General features: G+C 40.9%; 1 protein-coding gene across 1 annotated transcript in view; it reads left to right on the top strand.

The window, feature by feature from the left end:
* The window catches only part of DHRSX (dehydrogenase/reductase X-linked), a 163,352-nt gene that overhangs the window by 99,905 nt on the left and 38,690 nt on the right, over positions 1-24,757 (top strand). The window contains exons 4-5 of the mRNA XM_041468482.1: positions 4,093-4,194; positions 17,559-17,766. Of these exons, the coding sequence (XP_041324416.1) occupies positions 4,093-4,194; positions 17,559-17,766 (310 nt within the window). The remainder of the gene's footprint in view (positions 1-4,092; positions 4,195-17,558; positions 17,767-24,757) is intronic.

Below are 24,757 nucleotides of genomic sequence, written 5' to 3'. Positions count from 1 at the left end.
TTTAGTTGTTGTTTTGCACTGGGTGATTAGAAATTTGCACAGGGTAGTTTTTATATTGCACTGAATAGCTTATATTATATCACATGGTTTGTTACCTCTTTCCCACATCAGACGGCCTTTCCCTCACCCACCCCAGTACCCCTGGTGGTCTCTTCCTGGGTTCCCCTCCCGTTGCCACTCTTCACTGGTATCCCATTGGCTGTGGACCAAAGTTCCCTGCCACCGGAGAACGCTCTTTCTCCCATGTGTCTGTCCATTGTGTGTTTCTCCTGGAATAGAGAATGTTACCACCTGGAGAAGAGCGCTTCTCAATCTTTTACTTTTGTCTATGAATTATCATGCGAGCATGGGTCTGTAGCTAGCTGGAGTGGACCTAAATAACCTGTCAGAAACTCGGTAATACAAACTAAGGCATCAAAAAAATTGTTGTGCTTAGTATATTTGTGCATGCTTCAAAATAGCCTAAAAATTTACCATTGTTCTTAGCTTCTCAATTTGTAATTCTCCAGTATACTGATTTAAAAAAAAAAAAAATCACCATGGGCCAAAGAAGAAACTCAGATTCTGCTCAAGGCCCTGCCTATGAGTCAGCACACGGCTGGGAGCCAGATTTTGGCACAGTTTCTCAAGGGGAGCGGCGCCTCGGTCAGCGCCAGTGGATCTGCCTCCCTGGCAAAGAGCCGCCATGCACAAATGAGCACCAGAAAGGACTCTGGGCCTGTGAGCAGAAGAAAGTTTGGGGGTTGGTTTGTTTGTTTGTTTTCCTTTCCGAAGCATGTTCTGATCTTTTGGTGGCACGTGCTTTACAAATACTGAATCTGATGACATGCTTCCCAAGTAAGCAAGCAAATAAGTTTAGTAATGATAGCCTAGGCCTAGTGTGCCATTAGTCTGGGCACTGTACAGTCATAATGAAGGACAGCATTTGTTGTGCAGAACTGGAAAATTAAGGGAGGGGAGATCAGACAGCTGCAGCAAAAAGTTAATTATCAGGAGGGATGAGATTGCGTTGGTCAGGCTAAAAAGCACTCTCTTGGCACACATTATCTAACCACCATTCTTGTTGGCAATGCAAGGCCAGATAAGGAAAGATATTAAAATTTAGGTTAGTGGACACCCTCAGAGGTCTGATTTTCTTGCATATGTAGTGGCAATAGAGTCAATAATGTTGTGAGTCCATACTGGTGATGGAGAAATGGTTGAAGCCTGCACTGTGCCACAAAATACCACAGCTGATGAAGGCCTAATGCCTCCTGTACCAACAAAAATGTTTTTGTACTGAAAGTGACTCTTGCATTGGCGGTATGACTGCCTTGTAAGAAGCGGGTCATGCTTGCCCTAATCTCTTTCTTTGATGAGCTGCCTAATGAAGTAGAACAACAGCAGAGTCAGCATAAATCTTCATCTAGATCTTCACTCATTGTTGCACTAATTATTAATGATTTATTATGACCAGGTTTTGGATATCTGAGCAATTACAGTGCCATTCATGTGGTTTTATACAGCAGCTAGGCCACAGGAGGAATGGCCTGAGCAACACCGACAGAAGTTAATAACTTCTACATTTCCTGACCATCTCCAGGTGCAGGGCTTCAGTGAAATTAAAGAAAATTGCTGAGTGCCTAGAGGTCTGCAGAGTGATCAAGAAATTGTCCACTTCTCTTCATGGGACAGTGTTGTTGAAATGTATTTAGGTATTACTTTAGAGCCACTTTGAAAAAAATGTATTTACACTGTCTTATAAGTGGAATCTAAGAATTCTTGTTTGTTTGTTTGTTTGTTTGTTTTTAAATGAAAAAGGCCACTGAATAATTTATATACATTCACTATGACAATTTCAGAGGACTAATATTGTCTAGGTTCCAAGTAGATAAGGATTATTAAAGCTTCATGTTAAGGGAACTAAAGAAACTGTTCTCCTGGAAAGAAATTAAATAACAGTTGTGAATATCTTTTTTTATTTATCTTGTTGTTGTGCCTGCAGGCCTTTCTAATCTCTTACTGTAGTGACATGCTATAAAGAGGCATTATAGCTCAGAGCCTTGGTAAGGACAGGATAAACATCCCTAATGGACCAGGGAAGAGAGTAAGAGGAAAGGTCTCGTATTACAGCCTGCACTGGAGCCTATTTATCCAATAGTTTAATCCTCCTATCAGAAAGGTGTTTTTGAAGAACTGTATCTCTTTATTTCCCCCTTCTTTCAAAGGCTGATTCTTTTACAAGAAGAGGTGGGGGACCCACGTGCAAGGAAGGGGGTGTCTGCTCCTTCCTGTGGAGCACAGGGCAGCGGCCCTGGGGCCAGGAGGAGGGAGGGCAGCAGGGAGGGGGGAAAACATGGTGAGCCTCTGAAACCCCAGTCCTTTGATGTGGTGGCCGAAGCCATCCTGGAGACAGCATCTGTGCAGAGGTTGCCACAGCTTGGGAAACCTGGGAGCTCACTGAAACGAAACAGAACAGTAGGGACACAGCCTGCAAGGATAGAGTGAACAAGGGGAGAGGCTTTGTACAGCCTTTACCTTTCTCTCTGATGTACCTAGTCATGGAAGCTTGCTCAGTATTGTTTGACTTTCTCAATTTGAAGCACCTTTTGCTCTTTCTTGGAAAAGTCACTTTATGGAGGAGGTTCGAGCAAATCCACCTCAGAGCCCTAGCGTCTTGGCAGGGTGGAGTTGACAACAGTTGGCTGACTCGGGCTCCCACAGTGACAAGTAGGAAACCAGAAAAGAGACTAATACCTGTGGTAGAGCATCATATAGTCTTCCTTAAAACATAGCCAATGCTGAAACAAACCAAAAGCCTGGCATGCAATATATACTTTTTAAAAGGCTAAAACAGTTGGACAAGGTCATAATTTTCTTTCTTTTTCCTCTTTGCAGAGTTTCTAAAGAATTTGGATTATTTGTGTGGGGACAGCTACTGCTGTTGGCAGGGGGCACTGCTTCTTTTCACTTCATAACTCTGGTCGTGGCTTCATGCAAGGAAAGGAAATCAATGAGGCAGTGCTGTGAGAGCCTGGGGTTGAAAGCTGAACAACTGCAGTAGGAGAATTTTAAGACCTGACGGGTTTGAAGCTGCTGGGGGATTTAAGTAATATTTTTTTATTTTGACTAATTAATTTTCTAGCATTCTAGTGCAGGTCAATGGCTGAGCAATGCTTCGGACAAAAGCACGGATGCCTGTTTGATATGTATTTTCTTGTCAATAAAGACATACTGGAATCAAATATATCTTAAGTCTGACACCCTGCCACTTGAGCCATCTTGCTGGTGCAGTTGGATTTCCAGCCCCCTGCCACCCTGCCCTTTGACTGACATCAGCAGCATAGGCAGGATGCCACCCACAATATTTGTGTGAGCTATGGTCCTCTCAAATCACACTGCCATTGCAAAGCCAAGGGCCAGCACAACTCTTACCCATGTTTAAATGGCATTTTCATGGCTGGTTGTTGCTGGACCTGGATACCAAATGTCCCTAGATGCCCATAGGAGCCACAGCATTTCTTATGATGCTCTATTTGCTTTTAGTGATCAGTGGAGTTGCTGTGTTCAGGGTGTCCTGCTGCTCATCTCTCCTACTGGCAATAAAGCTTTGCTTTATAAACTATTCCAACCACATATATTTAGCAGACAATCTGGGGAAAAAAAGACAAAGGACAGCATATTTGCATGAGGAGCAGAGGGAAACCTTGCAGTGTCTGATGTGCCTTCTCCTCTCCCCATTTGATTTCCAGCTGCCATATCCTGATCATCTCAGTGGTGCAGCACTGTAGCTCCTCTTCTTAAATGGTAGCAGTAGTAAGAACAGTAGGGCTGGTGCATATTTGCTTCATTTAATGCCCTCCTTCACCTCCTGACAGCCACTTTTCCCACATTTGCTCTGTGAAGAATCAATAGTTTAAAAATAGAAATGAAGGGAAGAAGGAGAAAGAAAGAACCTGAGACCAGCTTCACCCAGGATTTTGTAAAGTTTGTTTTCTTTTTAAAACTTTTACTCTACTAGTGATGTTATCACAGGAGTCCTTGTTGATGTCTATGTGTTTTTATATCATTGTAACTGACTTAACTCTGTTTTTATCTCCTCTTCTCTCCCAGTGGAGTTTTTATACTGTGATTTGGCTTCCATGAAGTCTATACGGCAATTTGTGCAGCAGTTTAGAGCAAGGAATTGTCCACTCCATGTCCTGGTGAATAATGGTGAGTTCTGATTTTTTCTTCACATATCTGCAGGGGAAGATGAGACAAATGGAGGTCTCGTCTAGCACTTCAGATTTCAAATATATTATCTGAACCATACAGCAGCTTACCATAAAGCTGCATTAACTGTTATGTCTTTCCAGACTTAAATTGCATTTTTTTGAGAGATTATTCGGTGAGGAGTCTGAACACTTCAATGCCACACCAGCTTATGTTGTTATTGCAAGTCTGGTTCCTTTGCTGTGATTTTTTTCGCTCTCCAGCACGAAAAAGAATGCAATTATACAGGAATATGAGCACCACTAAGAAAAATAAGAAATGAAAGAGAAGTTGTACTTTATAAGAAGTATAATAAGGAAAAATAAGAAAGGAAAGAGAAGCCAGTAGAAAATCTGTCCTTTCACTTTTATTTGCTTTCTCTCCCCTTATGTTTTTTCCTGTATAAACACTTTTTTACTGTGGGTGACTGATGAGCTAGGCTGGGGGTTTAATCCACTTGAAATGTAATCTGGCAAATTATCCAGCAACCTCAGAGAAGTCACTGCATCAGATCCAGGTGCTACTGGAAAGCTGTTCATAAAACTGCATCCTCAGTGGTCAGAGCACAAATTAAAAGGGCCATACTTGTCTTGCAATCATACAATTATCAAATGAATCTAATTATTTTTAGGGATTTTAGCTTTTGTTATTCACATACTTGCTATCTAATTTTGTATTATGGTCTCAGTATTTTTGGAAGCCAGCCTGTACAATAATTTTCTTCCAGAAACCATGCATGCTCTGCATGCACTGTCCTAAAGGGGAATTTTCACCTGTGTATTTAAATAGGGGAAAAACCCGCCAGCAACAATTTAGGTTTCTTTTAGAAGTTTGCTGCTGTTATATGCTGCTGTTCTTGTTTTCTCAACTATTTACATATTTTTCTATTAAGACATCCCAGAGAACATTTTCTGTTTTCCTGTGCACACTTCCATCCTAGTGAGAGCAAGCATGCTGTAAATAAATGGGTTTGTTATATTCATTGGTGCCTTAAAGAGCTCTCAGTAACAGAAGCAAATACTGCAATAAAAATTCAAGTGTTTTTATTTGCTGATTGATATGAAACATTTGTGAAATGTTCAGTTAAACATTCATTTTTCTTTGATTAGTCAAAAAAGCCTACCATTATTATTTTAATCATGCAATAATTAGAGGTGGATATAAAAGCTAGTTATAGTTATAGTTAATTAGTGAGTATTTAAGCCTAGTTGCAAAGTCTTTCCAGATTTACTTGTAAACATGCAGAATAAAGACTGTTATACAGATGGAAACAACATTATTTGAAAAAACAGCATTTTATGGGAAAAGGGGTTCTTAATTCTACGTACCCATCAGACATCCCCTGCCCTGCACTAGTTTTCAGCATGAGCAAAGCCAGCATTGTCAGCAGGGGCTTGGAGGTCAGTTGGGGGAAAAATGAGGAGGCTGAAGCAACTGGGAAGCCCTCTGGAATATGGGATTTTTTTCTGCCCTAGCTGCTGCTGAATTGGGTTGGATGAAAATTAAATGTGTCTTCTCATCCAAGAGACAAAGTTGTGAGAAAATGGATCTCCTAATGTTTTTAATATGTTACAAGATCAAAGAGCGTAAGCCCAACACGTCTTTTAACAAAGGAGATTGAGAGTAAAATTTGCCTGCTTCAGTCTATGTATTTGTAACTTGAAAGAAAGCCATTTGATTTCACTTATGCTTTTTTACCAAATACAGTTGGCAAGAGAAATCTGTTGTTTGATAAAATCCTTTTAGAATCTACAATGAAATGAATGGTCCAAGTCATTTTTTTTTGCCTTAACAGAATCATGTCCAAAGTACAGGTAAAGAATTCCAGAGAATTAGGTTAGTCTCTGGCCATTGCCTGGCAATGACTCCACTTCTGAATGCTCTTTCCCACATCTGTTTTCTTTTTTCTTATGGTCCTTTTAATTTTCTTTTGTAAATAATCTGTAGAATTTAGTTTTGTTACTAGTGAAAGCACATTTTCACTAGTAACTTTTGTTTCATAGTGAAAGCCCAAATGTTTCCTTGCTACATAAGAGAAAAATGGACATACCTAATAGAGGAGATGTGGCCTGATGCAAAAACCACCAGTACTGAGCACAATCAAGACAAGTGCTGACGTTTGGGCTATCTGGTTGGCTTTTCTCTTTCCCTTTCCCTTTCCCTTCCTCTTTTGTCCTTTTTTATATTTTTACTTTTTTTTTGGTTCCAATGCACTAAGGAGGATGATTCAGTCCACCATGGACCGCAGAGCTGGAAGCACTACTCTCTCCAAAGCCTCATCACAGTTGCCTGTTCCACTGCCTTTCCCATAGGTTTTGAAAATCAGATTTTGTATGCATCCCATGATACCTGAATCAAACTATCAGCAAGCTAGTAATTTTTTTTTATTTCTGTCTTCATAGAACCAAGCATTTCATTATCAGGGCTGTACTCTTCTGTTACATTTAGTGTAAAAATGAAAGAACTGTTACATTGAAATCGTTGCACTACATACTAGCATAATTTAAAATCTTTTAAATTGATTGATGTAATCATGTGCATATGTTAGTGAACTTTCCACCTATTATCTCAAGGATATGTATCCTGTATGAATGTGAAAGTGTATGATATTCATTGAGGATATGTGCAAACCTGTCAAAAAGCCAAATACTTGAAGATGACTTGATAAAAGTTCAAACATATTACAAGAATGCAAGCTATGAAATTTACATTAAAATATTATTGAAGACAAGGGATTTCATGTGAATTACTGTCCTAAATAAATAATCAATACTACATGTCTGACCTAAGATTGTTATGAAATTCAGCAGTTTTTAAGGTCACTGGTGATTTTTTTAAAAAAATGTCTCTTCATCACTTGCTCTCTATCCCTTATCTAACTCAAGGATTCAGTTGGAAATTAAATTAATATTAAAATCCTGAGTTTTTAAGTATTCTCCTAGAGCTAAACATCCAGGTCCCACAACAATCATGTGAAGTTTAGGTATCCAACTAAATGGAGATTGGTGGACTAGTCACCTCCTCTTTTTGTTATAGCTTATTTTAGCATGTACATTTAACTTTCTAATTTCTAATTTAAAAGGAAAAATTTGGTTGAACGCACGCATTATTTCAGCTGACAAATAAGGGCTTGTTTTTCCATTATTATGCTTTCTGCATCAGTAATGTGCAGGCTCAGCTCTTGGTTTTTAAAATAATAAACAAAACATATTAAAAATGCAAATAGTGTATTATATAAACTTTTTTTTTAAAATATAATGTGCTAATGCTAAAAAGAGAAAAATGCTATGACATAGAAAACAAATTCAGTTTCTGTAGGAAACAAGAAGTAAGCTAAATGGTTGAACTGTAAGCCACAGAAAGAGGGCTGCAGCACAAGCAGTGAAGAAAGCTTTATCTGACAGAAGGTCAGAAGAATGTGTCTTCTAGTCTGCTAATTAGCGTTTGTGTGCTAATTTTTAGTTTTGTTTTGGAAAGAACTGTGTCTCTGTACAGCTGAAAAGCATTTAGCAAATTACAGCATGAACACTAGTGTTAATTATTTAATATATTCCTAAAAATGGCATTGCTGTTAAAATGCATTAGAAAGACTGCTGTCTTCTTGTGGTTGAAAAAGGGACAGATACTAAAGCACTTTGTAAAATTCCATGACCAGCAGTCACTGTTTCATGCCAGCGATGTTTTTTCCTAGCCTTGAAGGCAGTAATTTTCTCTGTGTGCTAGAACTGTTTCTTAGCACATTGTAGTTAATGTGTTTGCTTGTATGTTGTTTACAGCACCTAATGATCTTAAAACCAACAGAGCCAATGCAAAAATCACAAGATATTTAGGGACACCAGGATACTTCTGGATGAACTGTCTAGCTCATTAACAATGAAATGCCAATTTAAGAGATTTCAGGCTATTATTAGTGTATTGTAGGCAGATTACAGTTAATGTATTTCAGGTTGAAGCCTATCTAGGCCAATTTAAAATCAATATTCCTGAACTGCTAGCTAATTCAGATGATCATATTTGGTACTTCGTGGATTATCTGAGAAATTATCAGTCTCTTGCAAGAATATAAGTGTGTATAAGCTTACCTCTTTAGTTCCTAGAGCACATTAAAAGCTGTATCAGTAGCTGAGTATGTAAAATATATATATCTCCTTGTGTTACCTACATACAGTCCAGCCATGTGCAGGTCAGCCATAATCCTTTGCTAGGAGTCCTTTGAATAGTCCCATAGATGCTGTCATTGTTGATCATATATTAAATTATTCTTGCATTTGAGTATTTGCAGGATCAGATCTTCAGAAGAAAAGTGAAATTGGAGAGCAGGGAACAAGGGCATGTACCAAATGCAAACAATTCTCTACATACTTACCTACTCACAGGTCATATTTATAAGTTGAATTTACTAATAGTTAAATTGTTTGAAATTATCACAGTGAGATCTATGAAAATATCCTGCCCCACTGGATTAGGTAACAGCCAGCTCCCTTGCCTGTAGCAGCTGCAGGCTACATTGACTGTTCTGATGAAAAGGAAAGAAACCTCAGAGATGTGGAAATTCACTGGAGAAGGCCTTGAGGGAAAGTTAGTGAGGAGGGTTGCTGTCACTCCAGTGAAACTTGGATTTCATTGAAATTAATGCTTCTCTTCCAGCCACACAGGAAAGCTGTGGTGAACTCAGGATATGATATCTCATTAAAGTTCTTCCAGTGTCTTGCTTACAACATCATGTTCCATCTTTATCCTTCCTCAAAGACAAATTAGAGTAATACCCAAAGCTGTGATGGAAAAGGTACAGAGGGATAGGAGCCAAGAGAGAAGGGAATGAGCAGAAGAGCAAATAGACTTTACCTGTATGTAATGGATGATAAGTACATCATGGGAGAGCTGGGACTTTGGGAATGGTTTTACCTGGAAAAGCTAATTTGAGGTGGTGGAGAGATTGGCTTACAATGGATTTTCCATGTATGGTGTGAAAAACTGGAAGATTCATAAGGACTTTAACATGCAGTATTAACACTTTCTAAAATGAGAAGAAACTCCCAGAGCCATATTTTTTCTGAAGTTCAGTACATGACAGATGCCATCTTCTCAGATTTTCAGAAGAGATCATCTTTTTGGAGAGCTGTCTGTGGGGAGGCTGGCTGGCTGCTCACACACTGCTCTTCACAGGTATTAGCTGCCTTGGGTACTGTGAGTAACTTGTCTGGGCACATGTGCCAGAGCACCATGACACTGCTGGCAGTATCCAGCCTGGCTCATTTGGAGCAAATGAGGGTTGTGCAATGCCCACGTTTATCTGGCGCATGGACTTCTAGCAGCAGTCGTCAGCTAGAGATTTTGTTATACTTGCATAGCACTTTTGTCTGCCAGAATTATATGTATCTTATAAGAAGATGTCAGATTTCCTATAAAAGGTTTATTATTTATTGTAAGAATTAATAAGTTAGAGAGGTAACCTTAGACTCTTCTGGCTTTCAAATAGTAAGGATTTCATTCGTGAAAATCCTGACTTTTGTTTGATATTATCTTTCTCTTTCTGATTACTTCCAAAGCTTTTTTCTCTGTCTGTGATATCAAACATTTTGTGAAAGGGGAAATATCTCAGGCTCTGCATGCTGCAGGTTTTTGACACATTTGCTTTTATGTCTTGAATTTGAGTGTTTTATCAGTGGAAAACAGATACAAAACTGAGCTATTGATGGATTAGGAAACCCAACCAGTTCTACTTAAGTGTGTGGAACATTTGCCATTGGCTTTTCTGAAAGGCGGGAGTGAGCCATGTTTTATATTTACTTAATCCTTTCATAGCTTTTAGGTAAAAATATTTTTTATACAAATTGCAAACTGAAATATTTTCTTCTTCTGAGAGAATATCCTATTGAATTAGAAAGCTGTGACTGACTTTCCTATTTTCTGATTGTGAGTGGGCTAACTCACCATTGTGCCAACTCAAATAACCAAACAGTTACTGAGCATATTTTTAGGAAACACAGGGTTTTTTTGAACCAGACCTAATTAGGGATGCTCTGATTTATTTTAGTGTAAAATCAAAACCTTGGTTATGGAATGTATTTACTTTTTTTAACTGACACATTTTCCAAGGAACTAGCTTGTGCTGTGTTCACGTGTAGCAGTGTGACCTTGATTCAGAATGTGAATCTGTTCTTATGGAGGTGTTACAGCCAGTTTGGTCATGTTATGAATCAACCAAGATTTGGTTGTTGTTCTCACAGTCCTTGAATGTGTATTGTCTGCATTTTTATCTTTTCTTTAATTTACTGAGAAACCCAGAATTTAGTTTTTCTGGAAAGACACATTGCTTTTTCTTCTTTACCACAGCTAATACAGTGCACAACTCCCTTGTGAACATTGTAGGTGGGTCTGGGAGCACCAGCAGCAGACATTACTCAGTTTTCAATTCCTCACTACTTTGCCAAACTTTTAGTGTTTGGACTAAGAGTTTCCATGCTGATTATTTGCCTTAGGCTGACTATTTTTCTTTATTTTATTTTGTAATGCCAGATAAAACAGTTTATCTGTTTCCAGCAATGACAAGACAAACATCTTGGGAGTTTTTTTTTAATGTCAGAAATGATGGCAAGGCTTTTCATAAAGACTGGGTTTTATCACACTGTGTGGAATTGAGTGCAGACAAGATCTTGCCTTTGTGTCAGTGATGGCTGCACCTTTTGTCACGTATGGAATATTCCCCTGATGGGTTGAGCAGAAGCCTGCTAAGCACTTCACTTTGTGAGCCACCTTTTATATGTTCCTCTCTGAATATTTTGCGCGTACCAAGCATGTCCCAAGTTGAGCCTGAGCAGGTCTTTCTGCCCAAGTCACGGCCCTGAGCCGTGGTGGGAGGTGCTGCGTGCAGGCAAATGCACCAGCACTGAGACTGGGCACCAGCATCTCACCTGCTCTTCCTGGCTGCCTCTGAGCTTGGTGGAGATGGGCACTGGGTCTCATTTCAGGCTCCTCCAGTCTCTCCACTCTCCAGACTGGTGGCCTCAGTCTTCCATGATCTCTGTGACAAGTTTCTGTCCCATGAAAAATAGTCTGTGAAGAGTTGATGGGTGGGAGGAATAGGACAGTTAGCTGGGAACCATCAGGATGACAGAAACCTTGATTGCAAAATATTTGAATTTTCTGATTAAAATACTTTTCTAGAGAATTAAACTAAGAACATAGCGTATATTCTTGTTAAATATCAGAAGAATAATAAGAGAGCAAGTACTGAGGTAGAGCTGGGGTGGGTAGTGAGGACAAAGAGAGTCATTAGGCATGTCTGAACTGTAGATGTCTCAGTCAGAGGTTGGAAATACTTAGACACCATATAATTCACAAGGATTGAGTCCTTAACCTTGAGGACTGAAGTCTCTGTTGGGTACTAAGTGATTGAATAATTTCTCTGTGAAGGCATTCTTGACTGATCTCTCACTTGCCAGTTTACTGATATTTAACAGAGATGAGAATTATCACTCCTGGTGGAGAAGGGGCTGGAACCTCTCTCCTTCTCGATCACCCACTTCAATGTAACTTGTAGAAAGAAACTTGTGACTTAGTCATATCTGGTTGATACTGAAACAGGGATGGAGAAGCTGGGAGGAGCCTCAGTGCCACAGATCATGGCTCCAGCAGGAAACAAACCTCAGCAGCAAGGGGAAGGTGAGCCAGGTGTGTGACAGGGTGCAGAGTGATGTGGGATTGAGACACAAAGGAGCTACAATGGCTGGGTGAGAGAATTAGGGAGAATGAACTTACCATTTGCAGGGAAGCAGAGAGGTAGATGGAGTTGATATGCATGTCTGGAGCTGAGTCTGTCCCCTCTTTCCTGAACACATGCAGTTCCTTGATAAGATCAGCATGGGATCACTGGATTGTGGTGGGAAGCAGAACACTGTCATTGGTTCATCATGGCCACACATTTTGCCTGGCACGGGGAATTACTGGGGAAGCTGTCAGGAAAGGTAATGAGAAAAGGCAATGGGTGGTGCAGAGTGTCTTGGGAGTAGGGAGCAGGAGGTGAGAGCTTATGGGAACTTCAGTGCTGGAGCAGAGGATCAGGCAAACTCCTGTGGAGAAGTTGTCCTGATGAGGCAGGAGATGGGATGAGGCAGGAGAAACCTAATCCTCTGGAGATGGTTCTTCTCCACAACCCCAAGCTTGGTCCCTTTCCTTTATCAAACCTGTTTTCACAGTGGCCAGTACCTTCCAGGAAAGGTCCATGCACGGGGCATTGTTCCAGCACAGATGCCAGATAAACAGGTGCCTTTGCATCTCCCCAATGGTCAAATGCATTGGTGTGGTATCTGTGTCATCCAGGTGTCATTGTTGTGCCATGGGGTAAAAGTTCTTGCTTTGCTTCATTTTCCTCCCATTTGGCTTTGGAAAATTGCATACACACATCTAAAAAGCTCCAAAAGACATTAGGAAATGCAAGAGTCTAAGCTCTCCCTGGGCACACAGGGAGTAAGACAACATCATTGGAAAGTTGCACCAAGTTTCATCTGTGTTTTTGTGTTTTCCTTCTAAACTTGTTAGGATTTTTACCTTTTCAGTTCTCATTCTGTTATTCTGGCTTCTGTGTGTGGTCCTGTTGAGACTCAGAACACTTTTCTGGGATACCAATAGGCATGTGGCCCACCTGTAGCACTGGAGTCTGGGTTAGGGATGTGGCTTAGTAAGCAGCCATGTCACAGCTTTTAGAGCTGTTCTGTAAATTCACTGCTCTTCAGCCCAGACGAGGCAGGAAGAAGCAATGCCTGTAAGAAGCAGTCGTGGGCACAGCTGTGCCTCCAGTAAGCCCTTCTGGGGGCAATTCTTACAGTAAGGCATTGCATGTTCTCGTTGCTCACTAGCCAGGAGAGACCCACAGGGCAGGCAAACTCTGGGGTTTCACAGCCCAATGGGACAAGGTGGAACAAGCAATCTGGTACAGGCAGCCTAGCCAGGGCATGCTGCTGTATGGTTCTCCTGTTCAGGTGAGAAGTGCCATGCTGTTTTACATGTAGATACACCCAGAGGTGTTTCGTTGCATGGGTGTGCAGAGCAGAGCAGTTTTGACATTCTGTGAAGTGGGGGTGGGTCACCCTGTGTGGCTGCACTCGTGGGGTTGGAAATGCTGCTAAAGGCATCAGCTAAGACAGTGCAAAGGAGGAAGGGCTGTGTGCTTTCACTGGAAGTAACTGTCTCCTAATTTTTCCCCTTGGGAGCATTTTTGTTACAGTACGTATCTCTTCCCTGTAAATAGCAAGAATTGGGTGAATGTGATTGTAAAGGTTCCCCTCCTGCTGTGAAGGTGTTATGTGTGTTTGTGGCTGACCTATTGCTTTATCTGCCCAGCCTTTGGCTGTCTGGAGATGAAGAGCTTGCGTGAGGGGGATTTGCCTCCAAACCCTCTTCTGTGAGCCAGGCTGGGAAGGCAGACATTTTGTTATGTACATGAAAAAGAGATTTTAAATTTTTCTTTTGTAGTGAGTTTGAGAGAACTGACTTTAAAAACCTCCAAGTAGCTCACTGTAAATAAATCCAGATGAGCGAAATACTTGTATTTTTACAGCTCTTAAAACACATTTTATAATGGAGATGAAGGACATCTTTGCAGTGGGAGGTATGGGAGTTAAAGCAATATTTGTCATCATCTGCAGTACGAGCAGGCATAGTGCAAATTCTCCTGTATAATTCAATAAAAATGGGGTATGTCTGGCCTATAATATTTATAACTATCATAAAATTTTTTGTTATGCTGCATGCAGTGTCAAATCCATTTTATTCTTTAAATTATGTAAGATGGATCAGAAAAACTTTTATAGAAAATCATCATAAATTCCTGCTTACAAAGACAGCTCTCTTGAAGTGTATTCATTCTTTGAGTGAAAAATATGATTATTGATTGCCTAGTCATAGAATTAGAAAATAATATATTTTTTGTTATTCATTAAAGCTAATTTAAAATGTGTATAATTCAAACATATTACAATAAATTCAGAACTGCAGCACAGTGGAATGTATTGCTATCTGTAAGAACAGTTGTTCAGTATAGTTTTGCAGAAAAATATTTTCCTTATTCTAATTTATTACTACCTCTGCAAAATCACACATCCATGTTTTGTTTAGTCAGTTTTTGTTCCCATACTATCAGTCTTTTGGTGGAATATTTCAGCCACAGCTAATCAATAACAAAGTAGAAGCTTATGTTCAGTTTACTTATTAATTCATTTTCTTATGCCATGATGTTATCAGTGATATTTTAAAACTGAATCTTCTCGAGACAATCCAGCTAAATCAAGGGGAAAAACATATAAGAAGGTTATATCAGAACTGAGGTGTTTGACATTAATGGTTTGTGTGCTGCCACTTCAAATTTCACATACACTCTGAAAAAATTATAAGGCTGATGGTTGATAATTAAAACCAGAAAGATACTGAGTTGTTTGGATTTCATATTGGAAGAAAAAGCACAGTCATTCTTAGTTTACAATTAAAAGATAGAGAATTTGTTAATGTTTCAAGTAGTATTGGATTAATTCAAAGAATTAAATGTAGAACCAACTTTCATTTTTGAGTTAACATTTGGGACCCTTAAGTAAAGCTGATGATGTTTCTGGACAAGAGAAAATCAATAGCATGCCACTTTTAGTATCTACTGAATGTTAGGTAGTTAATAATTTAAGAAAGAGAGCTTGCTGCTACACTTACAAGGTTTTCCCTTTTGTTAAGGAAGGAGACAGGTTCAGTTGCCTGTTGGGTATTCCTTTGTATGCTCACTTTAGTAAATTAAAAATGGCTTTTCCTCAAATAAGAGAAACTGCCCTCAGACTACAGGGCAAGATTTTTTTTTTTAACAGCCTTGATATGAACTACCTGAAAGATGGGAGCCTTTAAAAAACCAGAAAAAGTCTTTCAAAGGTGTTTTGGCTTAACATTATTTTAGCAGCTCTTGAAGACAGAAAGGGAACTGTAGTAGCATCAGATGCAGGCAGAGGTGATTGTGCCTGCTCAAGGACTTGACCAGAATTTCTGCTCAGGGGATGCTCTTGAAGAATGAGCAAAAGCATATTGGGGAGCATGTATCTTTGCAGTTGTGCATTGCATAAATGAAAATTTTTTCTGTCTCCTGACTCTAGCTCAGATCTGGTTTTTTAGCTTCCAGGATGTACAGCACAGATGGTGGAGACTAATTAGGGTGGAGGGCAAAGCCTCTATGTGTTCTTGAAATCCTGTGTCTCTCTGGAGGTCGAGGGTGAAGTTGCAGTGGCACAGGCATCCTCGGGGCTGATGTGGGCGATGGCAGCCTCCCTGGCTCTGCCTGCTGTTCGTGATGCAAAGCTGTAGCAGCTGTCTAACACACTTCTGTCTAACACACAGGACAAATTTCTCCATCCCTCCATCTGACTCAACCAACAGAAGCATGTCCATGCATGGAGGGGTCCTGTATCAAGCCCTGCAGCAATCCCAGCAGATGCACAAGCAGCATTTGCCGTGCAGATCAGCCTTGCTGCCGGGGCTCCTTTATATTGGTTGCCTTGCTTGGGCTTGTATTTTACCAGTGTTGCTGCAAACAGAACTCTGACAAATTGCTGCCTTTCACCTTTTCCAAGTGTCAGAGCTCTCGGAGGGCAGGATGGCTTCAGAGATATGCCAATAATTTCCTTGTACTAGCCCTGGTACTCAGAGATGCAGCAATGTTTCCATATGCCCTCCAACAGCTCATGCTGAGCTTTGTCTGTGCTGAAACTTGCACTGTAGCAGGCTGAGACTTAGTCTGGGAGCCTGGGGTTCGTTCCATCCCTAAGCCATTCCCATCCTTTCCTTCTTCCCAGAAAACAAGAAAAAGTCACAGCTAGGCTTGTCTCTCATTTGCATCTGTCCATAACCCTCATGGCAGTTCTCAGTCCCAGCCACTGTTACAGATGTGATTACACACAGTTTACAGCAGTAAATGACATAGGGAGATGCTAATCAAAGCCTTTGTGGAGCCTCATCATGTAATTTGTGTTGTGTTTCTTTCACTGTGCCACCAGTCAGCATCACTCATGTTCAGTCTTAAGTTCTCCATTTGTAGGTATGCTGTGTTCCACCCAAACATTTTGTTTTCTCTGTGGCCTTCTTGAGTTTCTTCCCCTCCCACTGCTTCTCTAGTTGCTTCATTAAACAGCAAGAAGCCACAGGTGAATCCCCATGGCTGTTTGCCATACTAAAAAAGAACCCAAAAATATCTCTCAGCCCAAGAGGCAGCAACAAAGCAGAACTGTCAGGTGGCAGGAACCCCCAAAACAGCGTAGATGCACAGCATGTGCAATTTAAAATGGTCATGTAATGTGTGATCATCAGGTCAGGCTGACATCAGGATGGGATGTTGGGATGTTAAAGGCTTTTTAGTGGGCACATGAAGGAGCATGAGGATTAAGCTGACACTCTCTCATGTCTTGTATGCAGAGGGGGCCTTTCTGCTGTATCATATTTATGGGTGTTAGAGAGAAGCACCCAATAAGGATTCTCCATGAGTTATGTCCATCTACATTTAAATGACAAAGGTGATGTCCACTTGTAAGTAATTAAATTTTAATAAAATAAGAAAAATTTATAGCATTCAAGTTAATGCTATAACTGAGCAGTGTAACTATCCCTCACACAGCCTCAATACATGATATAATTTATGCATGAGCTCAGAATTCTCTGCAAGATGCTGAAATCAACATCGCATGATGGGGATGTGGATACTTATTTTAGACACTGAGTTTGAAAATTGTGGTTTTTGGAAATTTATGCAAAAATATTGCCAAAATAAGCATTGAAAACCTAATTTCAATATGCAGCTGCTTGTAAGCATGGTAATTAAGATATATTGGGTAAATTTACTACATCTGTTCTCACCCACACCAGTGAGAGAGAAGTTGCAGATTTCAGATGTAGACTCACCAGAGCTTTCAAGTCCAGCCAGGACCCAGGAGAAAGCTGTCTGGGATAGCAGGTCTGCTGCTTAACCTGGTCTTTTCTCCCTCCACTGCTCAGAGCTTTGATGGAGGGAGTGTTGTTGGGATCGCCCAGCTCCCACCTCTTGAAAACACTTTTCACAAATGGACTCACAGTCCTGCGGGGAGGGAGAGAGAGAGTCAATCAGCACTATCTGGATAAAGAAACCAAAGTGAGGTTTAGACATTTTTCTTGTCAGGAGTCAATCAGTGTCAACTTTACATGCCGTCACCAGTCACTCACTGCTCTGAATGCTGTGTTTACCCTCTGCAGCAGGAGATCTGTACTCCTTCTAGCTTGCTGCTCCTCTGAAATAAATCAACAGGTTTTACCTCTACTTTTTCCTTCAGCTGGGGTGATGCTGGTCCCTGAAAGGAAGACGGAGGATGGGTTTGAGGAGCACTTCGGCTTGAACTACTTGGGACACTTCCTGTTGACTAACCTCCTCTTGGATACGCTGAAGCAATCAGGAACGCACAGTCACAACGCTAGGATCATCACTGTCTCATCAGCCACCCATTATGTAGGCAAATTGCACCTAAACGACTTACAAAGCAGGTACCGATCCCTTTTTGGTATTCACTGGTCTGTAGTAATCCTGTGCAGATTAAAATACAAGAAAATCGTTACTGACTATGAGATGCGGTTTTGTTGCCTTTTTTTTTTTTTTTTTTTTTTTTTTTTTTTTTTTTAATAGAATTTAAGGTGGTTCTCAAGCACTTGCGTATTGTATTCAACATTTGATCAAAGCTTGCAGCCTTGAGCCAAAGGTACAAATAATTTATAAATTCTGAACGGCGTCTTTTATTCTGGAATATCTAAAACCTCACTTTGCTTTCTGATGCTTATTCTGCGGTGATGCCTGTGGTCCACGAGGCGCCCGGACTCGCCACTACCTAATCAGGGAGAGACGCTCCGTAACCGGGATGTTTTGACACGGCTTGGGTGGATGCTAATAGACCTGGTCCCCGAGAGGATGCGTGCACAGAGCCCACAGATGAGCTCAGACAGCCGCCTGTGGCTGCTCGCTGCCTGCCGGCGAGCCGGGATGCTGACTGGGCTCCGGGGGCAGCTGCCTTCCCGCCCAGCTGCCTGGCGCACAGCCGCGGCGCCGGCCCTCTGCCGCTCCTTCCCGCCCGCCAGCTCCCTCGGCCTCGGCCTCCGCCTCGTCCTGCTCTGCTCCTGACATCCCCGTCTCCGCCCGCGGCTTCCCGCACGGCCCTTCTCCGGCTTCCCCCACCCACACTGTGTCGTCCTGCCTGTCCCCGTCCGAGCCCTGCGGCCCCTGCCCTGTCACACACCAGCCTGGCCAACGCTGGACCCTGGCTCGTGTCGGTGTCACCCCCTGTGCTTCCCCAAGAGACCCAGGCTGTGGCCACACTGGGTTTGTAATCCAGTAAAATGGGCTTAAATGCATGGATGACTTCTGACCTCCTGCTTTCGTCTAGGAAAACTGTGGATGAATGTCTGTGGGATATTTCTAATGTTAGGAAGACATCAAATGATGTGGTAAATGTCTCTGATGTCGTACAGGAACCACGTGGAGTGGTTTGGTTAGCAGAGAAAAAGGCAGGATAACAGATAAATTTCAATATTTCCCCATGCAGTCATGCGTGGCAATTACGTGCTTACTAACAGGCTCAAGCAGAGCCTGCCTTCTCGTGGGGCTCCAGAGAGCTGCTTCTGCCTGTCTGCATGGAGCCAGTCTGACTTCTGTGTCATTTCCATGAAAATCTGTCTCCATCCTTTGACAGGGACTTCAGCAGATGATCAGAGGTTTCATCAAACCTGGCCCAAGGTTTCATTTCTGAACAAAGACTGAAATTAAGGGCTGGGCTGTTTCCACTGCAGACATTTTACATATGAATGCTGCATTAGGCATGTCAAACTTCTGATTACATATTATGGCATCAGTTTTATTACAAGCCATTGTTTAAACCTCGGCAGGGTAGTCACAATTTAATCTCTTGCTTGTAAAACAACCACAGGAAATTACCCTTACTCTTCACTTGATGTATGTAGTCATTGTTTCTGATGGCCATGTGCTGGGTGGCACCATGAAAGGGGGCTAAGGGGATTAGTATTTCTTGGGCTAAAGTGCGGAATGCAGAATTAAATGTGACTGTTCTGTGTCTCTAGATAACAGTAGTTTCCTTTATTATAGCAAGGCCTTGTACTGTGCCCCTTTAATTTAGGATCATCCCTGTGTTTGATTTGTCATTATTAACTCATATTTTAAAGGAAATGTTTTGGTTTGGAAAGTTATGGTTGAGCAAGAACATGACCAGTCTGACATAAAGAATAATAATATACCAGTGAGATTTACCTGCAGCATTTTTGTCCTTTACCTTTCAACATTATTGATGTAAGAAGGGCCATAAAAGATGACAGACTCTTGACTGATTTTGCCTGCTCATTCCCACACAGATATTCTGAATCATTCAGAGGTAGCAGTGGTGCCTGCACATATGCACGCTGGTGAAACCCAGAGTGGGCTGTAAATTCAGGCCTAAACCTTTGCTTGGTTCAGGTGTAAAATGATGCTCCTGGGTATTTTTTTTTCAGCCTAACTGACAACAAGCCCCCACTCAGACAAATAGTTTGACATCACCATAAACAGCGCTGCAAAAACCAGTGAGATCACTTGCATGTTTGAGTGTGTCCCTACAGTGTGAGCAGGGGTTTAGCAGGAGAACTGCTGGGGAGTATCATAACCAGGCATTGCCTCCTCCGCAGGGCCCTGGAGATGCCTTGTGATTCAGAGCAACATTCAGGAGATTTAATGGATGTGGTAAAGACACCCATGGTGAACAGTTTCCTGGTGATGCCATATCTCATTTTTACTGCTTATGTGAATGGGAAATCATTCTAAAAATTTTCTACTCTTTTTTTTTCTTCTTTATTTTGAGTTGTGCCAGTTGGCCATAATTCATTTTACCACTTAGGTGTATGTTCCCAGGTTGGCTGGTAGTCCTAACCTAGCAGGAAAGCAGCAAAAACCATCTGGAGTCATTAATGGAGAAAGGGGGATGTACTCTGTGCTGGGGAAATTGCTGTTGGCAGCAGGCTGAATTGTTTACCATCCTCTTGTCCCATTATTCCTAGATGCTAGTTGGGCTAGTGTCCTGACTAGAGGTGAGAGACAGTACTGGGGCAGGGATTCTATCCATCAAGCATGGCAGAGAAGAAAGGGCAGAAGACTTGTCTTGACTTAAAGGAGACAGTAAACTGAGGTTCAGTTCTCTGCTTTACCACAGACTTTTCTGTGGAATCCTTCTCCCACCCAGCAGACTCTGGGTTGGAAGTCACATTTGTCGCCATTTCTCCTCATTGCTTGCACTTGCTGCTGAGAGATCTGATCTGAAACCAGACATCATCCATATCAGAGACCACAGGGCAACTGCATAACAAATATTTGTTGGAAGGCCTGTCCCACGAACAGTGTTATATGAAGTTGGTGTTACTGTCCTCCATGTTTCCTCTTTAGTTTGTTTCCTGCCGTTTTACCAACCTGATTTATCCCATGTTGCTCTGGTTAGCTCTTTTCAGTGGGTTAATTTAATTTTGTCCTTTTGCATTTTGCATTATTTTTCTTCCTTAGTTGTCTCTTTCTTCATGCTTGCCTGCTTCTTCATCTGTGTCTTTTGAACTTTTTTCGTTTAAATTGCCTTTTCCCTCCCTATTTCTTTTTTTCTTTTTTTTCTTTGAGGCTGTCTTATTTCTACCCACCAATTTATCTCCTCCTCTCCATTTATCTTCCTCTCATCTTTTCCCCCAGCCCCTCTTCTGTCTCTTCCCTACGAATGCCATTTCTCTCCCTTCCTGCCCTCCTCTTCACACACACCAGCGGAAGAGACATGGCATGGGTACATCAAGGCAGGATAGAGCTTGTTCCAAACAGGCAGGGCACAGCTTGTTTCATGTGTGTTATTGAAAATGCAAACGCACACGCACAAGAGCACTGACTGTTCTCCCAGTTCTTTTGCTGAAGGATATATATGAAGAACATCAAACGCCTTTGTGGTCTTTTAGATCCAGACCATTTTCAACAATTTCCAGCAATCACATGAGTCGACAAGGGGATCCCTAAGGCAAATCATTCCCCTTCATCCCTTCTTTGAACACGACTCTTCTCAGGGAGGTGAAAGTTTAAGAGAAACACAACCTATCTGCAAGCATTTCCACAGTGGTGATTTCAGCAATTCCGTGCAGAGGGTAGTAAGTACACTGATGTGCTCCAGCAGCACAGCTAGCATGGCCTTCTTCCCTATTCTGCCTGCCTTTAATAATACTTTCTAAATAGAGACGGGAAAAAAAGTACGGTCATGAGAGAATATGGCTGTCTGGTTTTAGCAAAAGCTTGAAGAGTAGTGTACCATCCACTTGGGTTGAGGTAGGCTTGAGCAGTGCACGGGAGTTCATGGTGCTCTTTCAAGGCTGAGGTATAGAACACTCCTTTGAGTGCTCTACCTACCAAAGTGAGAAGGTATTTTTAGGAAAATAAAGAAAAAAAGACAGTATTCTCTTTCCCAGGCTGTGGATCACACTTGAATATGCTCCTTTCCCAGGGGTTAGCATCTTTGTATGTTCTGTCTAGCTTTTTCTCCATGACTAACTATTCCTTTCATCATCCTCTCTTTTGGCATACCAAATGGGCCCTGTAATGCTGTGAATCACAGATCTATGAACTCCCCAGCCACAGTAACACAGCTCCTTTTCTGGTTCACATCTCTTGTATATTCAAGAACAGTTAGTCACACTTTTCTGCTCCCTTTCCTCTGCTCTCCAACTGCAGAAGGAGCTGATTTTTTTTAAACTCTCCAAGCTGAATATAATATATTAGATATAATTTCTGTATTTTCCCTGTAGCCCGAGTGTATGAATCATGTCAGAGACAAGAGAAGTTATATGAAAAGAATTACAAAATTCCCAGCTGCCACATGTGTGTCCTAGCTGGTGTAAAATAGGATAAACAGCTCTGCCCTAGACCTAGGAAGATTCTGGAGAGACCAGGCAGCTGCAGTTCATCTCCTCTGGTAGGCAGCTCACAAAGAACTGTAACAGGAAGTGTTAGGTACTGATGGGAAAATCTGTCTTGCAAACTATCTGGAGATCTCCAGTTCTTGGATGAGGGGTGTCCTTCATCTTATCTTCTGCCATGTATGTGAAGTTTGTTGGTTAAAAATTTTGTATTAAGTTTGGGCAGAAAGCTGAGGATTTTTTTCCTTCAGCATTACTGAAATTTTGGAAAATATTTTCCATGAACAGCAACTAAAAGTTAAGATGTTGAATTACTTTTGGAAAATATCCATTTTTGAAACAAAAACATTTGATTTCAGTATGCTAAAATAATTTTAAAAATTTATTTGTAATTATCCCTATGAGTACATTGGTATTCAGATTTTGAAGTATGACAATAAAACTGAAACCCCCAACCTTTAATTTCTAAACCATTCTTTTGAAGTATTTCTGTCAGTTTCAAATTACTTATTCGTTTTTTGTTGTTGTTGTTTGTTTTTTTGTTGTTGTTGTTTTTTTTTAAGCTGGACATTTGAGTAAAATGGTTTGGTTTTTTACTAAGAATGGTTTGATGAGTCAACATTTTTTTTTCCAATGAAAGGCTTCTATTTTTTAAACACCCAACCAGTTTTTTCAGTGCCTTTTCATTATTGATTTGTCACTTAAAGTTTCTTAATTCTCTCTGATTGGAAGAACTGGAATTATAACATGTTAAATTCAAGCAAAAGCAAACATGTAGCCGGTGTAGCATAGTAGTAGCATAGTGCTGTTGGCTATATTTCTATTTTTTTATATAATAAAGGAAAATTTGTAAAAGGAAGTCAGAGAGATTTTCATGATTACCCCATTTTTGTAAATCCAATTTAGCCAGTACAGAAGTCTTTCATAATAACATATAAAGAGCTGTGTCACTGAACTGTTGTTCAATAAAATGCTGGGGAAAATACAGAAATAGTAATCTTAAAAGATTGTTCTAGATCATTAGATAGATACATATTATCATAGGTCTTATTTGACTCATGGAATATATGGTTCTCTTTTAGTTCTGCCATTTAAGCAGCTTCTGCATGATGTTTTCTGTTGCATATTCTGGTTCTATTTGCAATATAAATCATGTTGCCTTTACAAGACCAAATGCCAACTGCAGTACAGTGCTTTATTCATTTAGACCTGTCCTTCTTGCATCAGGTTATCAAGTTTTCCTGTATAGAGTTAGATGATAACTATTTAAATGCTTACTCCACACACAAAAGTTCTTCTTTGCCAAATGCTTTCTGTATAAATGCAAAAGGATTTGCTGCTTTGCAAAATGATCCCTTGTGTTTGCAGCGATTAGCATTAATTGCAAAAATTGACTGGCCTGGAAAATGAGTGTACTGAGGAAGGCACAGATCTCAAATTCTATAAGTTAATTTAAAAAATAAATGGGCTACTGTATCAGCAGACCAATTCATCAATTCAAAAGACAGAGTTCTAGCTCAAATGCATCAAGTGTTTTATCCATTCTTGTCTGTTCCTGCAACCAATGACAAAGAAATATTTAAGTCAGGATGCCAACTTCAAAAAGCTTTCATTTTACATTCATCAATGTATTTTCATTCTGCCTAATCAAAATGCTTTTAAGGTTGATTGACTTCTGGAGAACAATAACAGACTGTAACACTGATACCACAAAGGTAAATGCCAGACTTACATGTATTGGGGGATATTAAGTGTAGCTACTTTGTTGTCACAATGTTAAATTCCTTTTTGTCTAAAAGAATTTATGTTCTTCACAAAGGATTGTTAATAATGGTTATTGGTTTAGTAGGACATGGTGTTTTACAACTAGTTCAAAATCGCAGCATGCTGGGAAGTATGTGAGATACGGGTGCTCCTGCTGCCCAGCCTCTCCCTGCACCATGGGCTGGGTGGGAGAAGCCAGCTCTGCATGGCATTCAGGACAGTGGCACTCACAGATGTGCTTTTTCCAGAGAGGCAGGATGTCTCTGTGGTAATTTGTAAGTTAATGTATTGCATTCATGTGATGGAGAGGCCAAAAGGGACTTGGAGAACTGGGAGCAGAGAGAGAGCTTGTTGTCCTTGAGAAGGGGAGGTTAGTTTAACATCTTTCTGTCAGCAAAAAGACTCATTAAGGCTGAGTGAACCTTAAAATTTTGGAGTTCTGGTCCTGGGTGATTATTCCAATGTTTTAAGCATTTTTCTCAGTTACCTTAACTACCACCATCCTCCCTGTATCTTGTAAAGTGGAGTTGCCCTTTGGGCTGCCCAGCATAGCGGGGGCAGGCTGGCGCACATGCCTGTAAATCCCTGGAATAATGTGTTCAGAGAAATGGTCAAAATTATCAGCTCACCTTCCAGAAACCCCCTCCAGGTTCAGCCCTGCTGTTGTTCCTGGTTCTTCATAGCCATACGTTCCATGTCTTGCCGCAAGCAAGGATTAAGGATTATGAGGTATTGTGCAGGATGCTGAAGGCAGATTTCTGCCTCTGTGATTTGTTAACTCTCAACCTTTTCTCTAGTCCTCATC

This window comes from Pyrgilauda ruficollis, unplaced genomic scaffold (assembly GCF_017590135.1).
Source record: "Pyrgilauda ruficollis isolate IOZ18807 unplaced genomic scaffold, ASM1759013v1 scaffold22, whole genome shotgun sequence".
Taxonomy (NCBI): domain Eukaryota; kingdom Metazoa; phylum Chordata; class Aves; order Passeriformes; family Passeridae; genus Pyrgilauda; species Pyrgilauda ruficollis.
The sequence above is the reverse complement of the archived record's forward strand: the minus strand, read 5'-3'. Positions and strand labels throughout refer to the sequence as shown.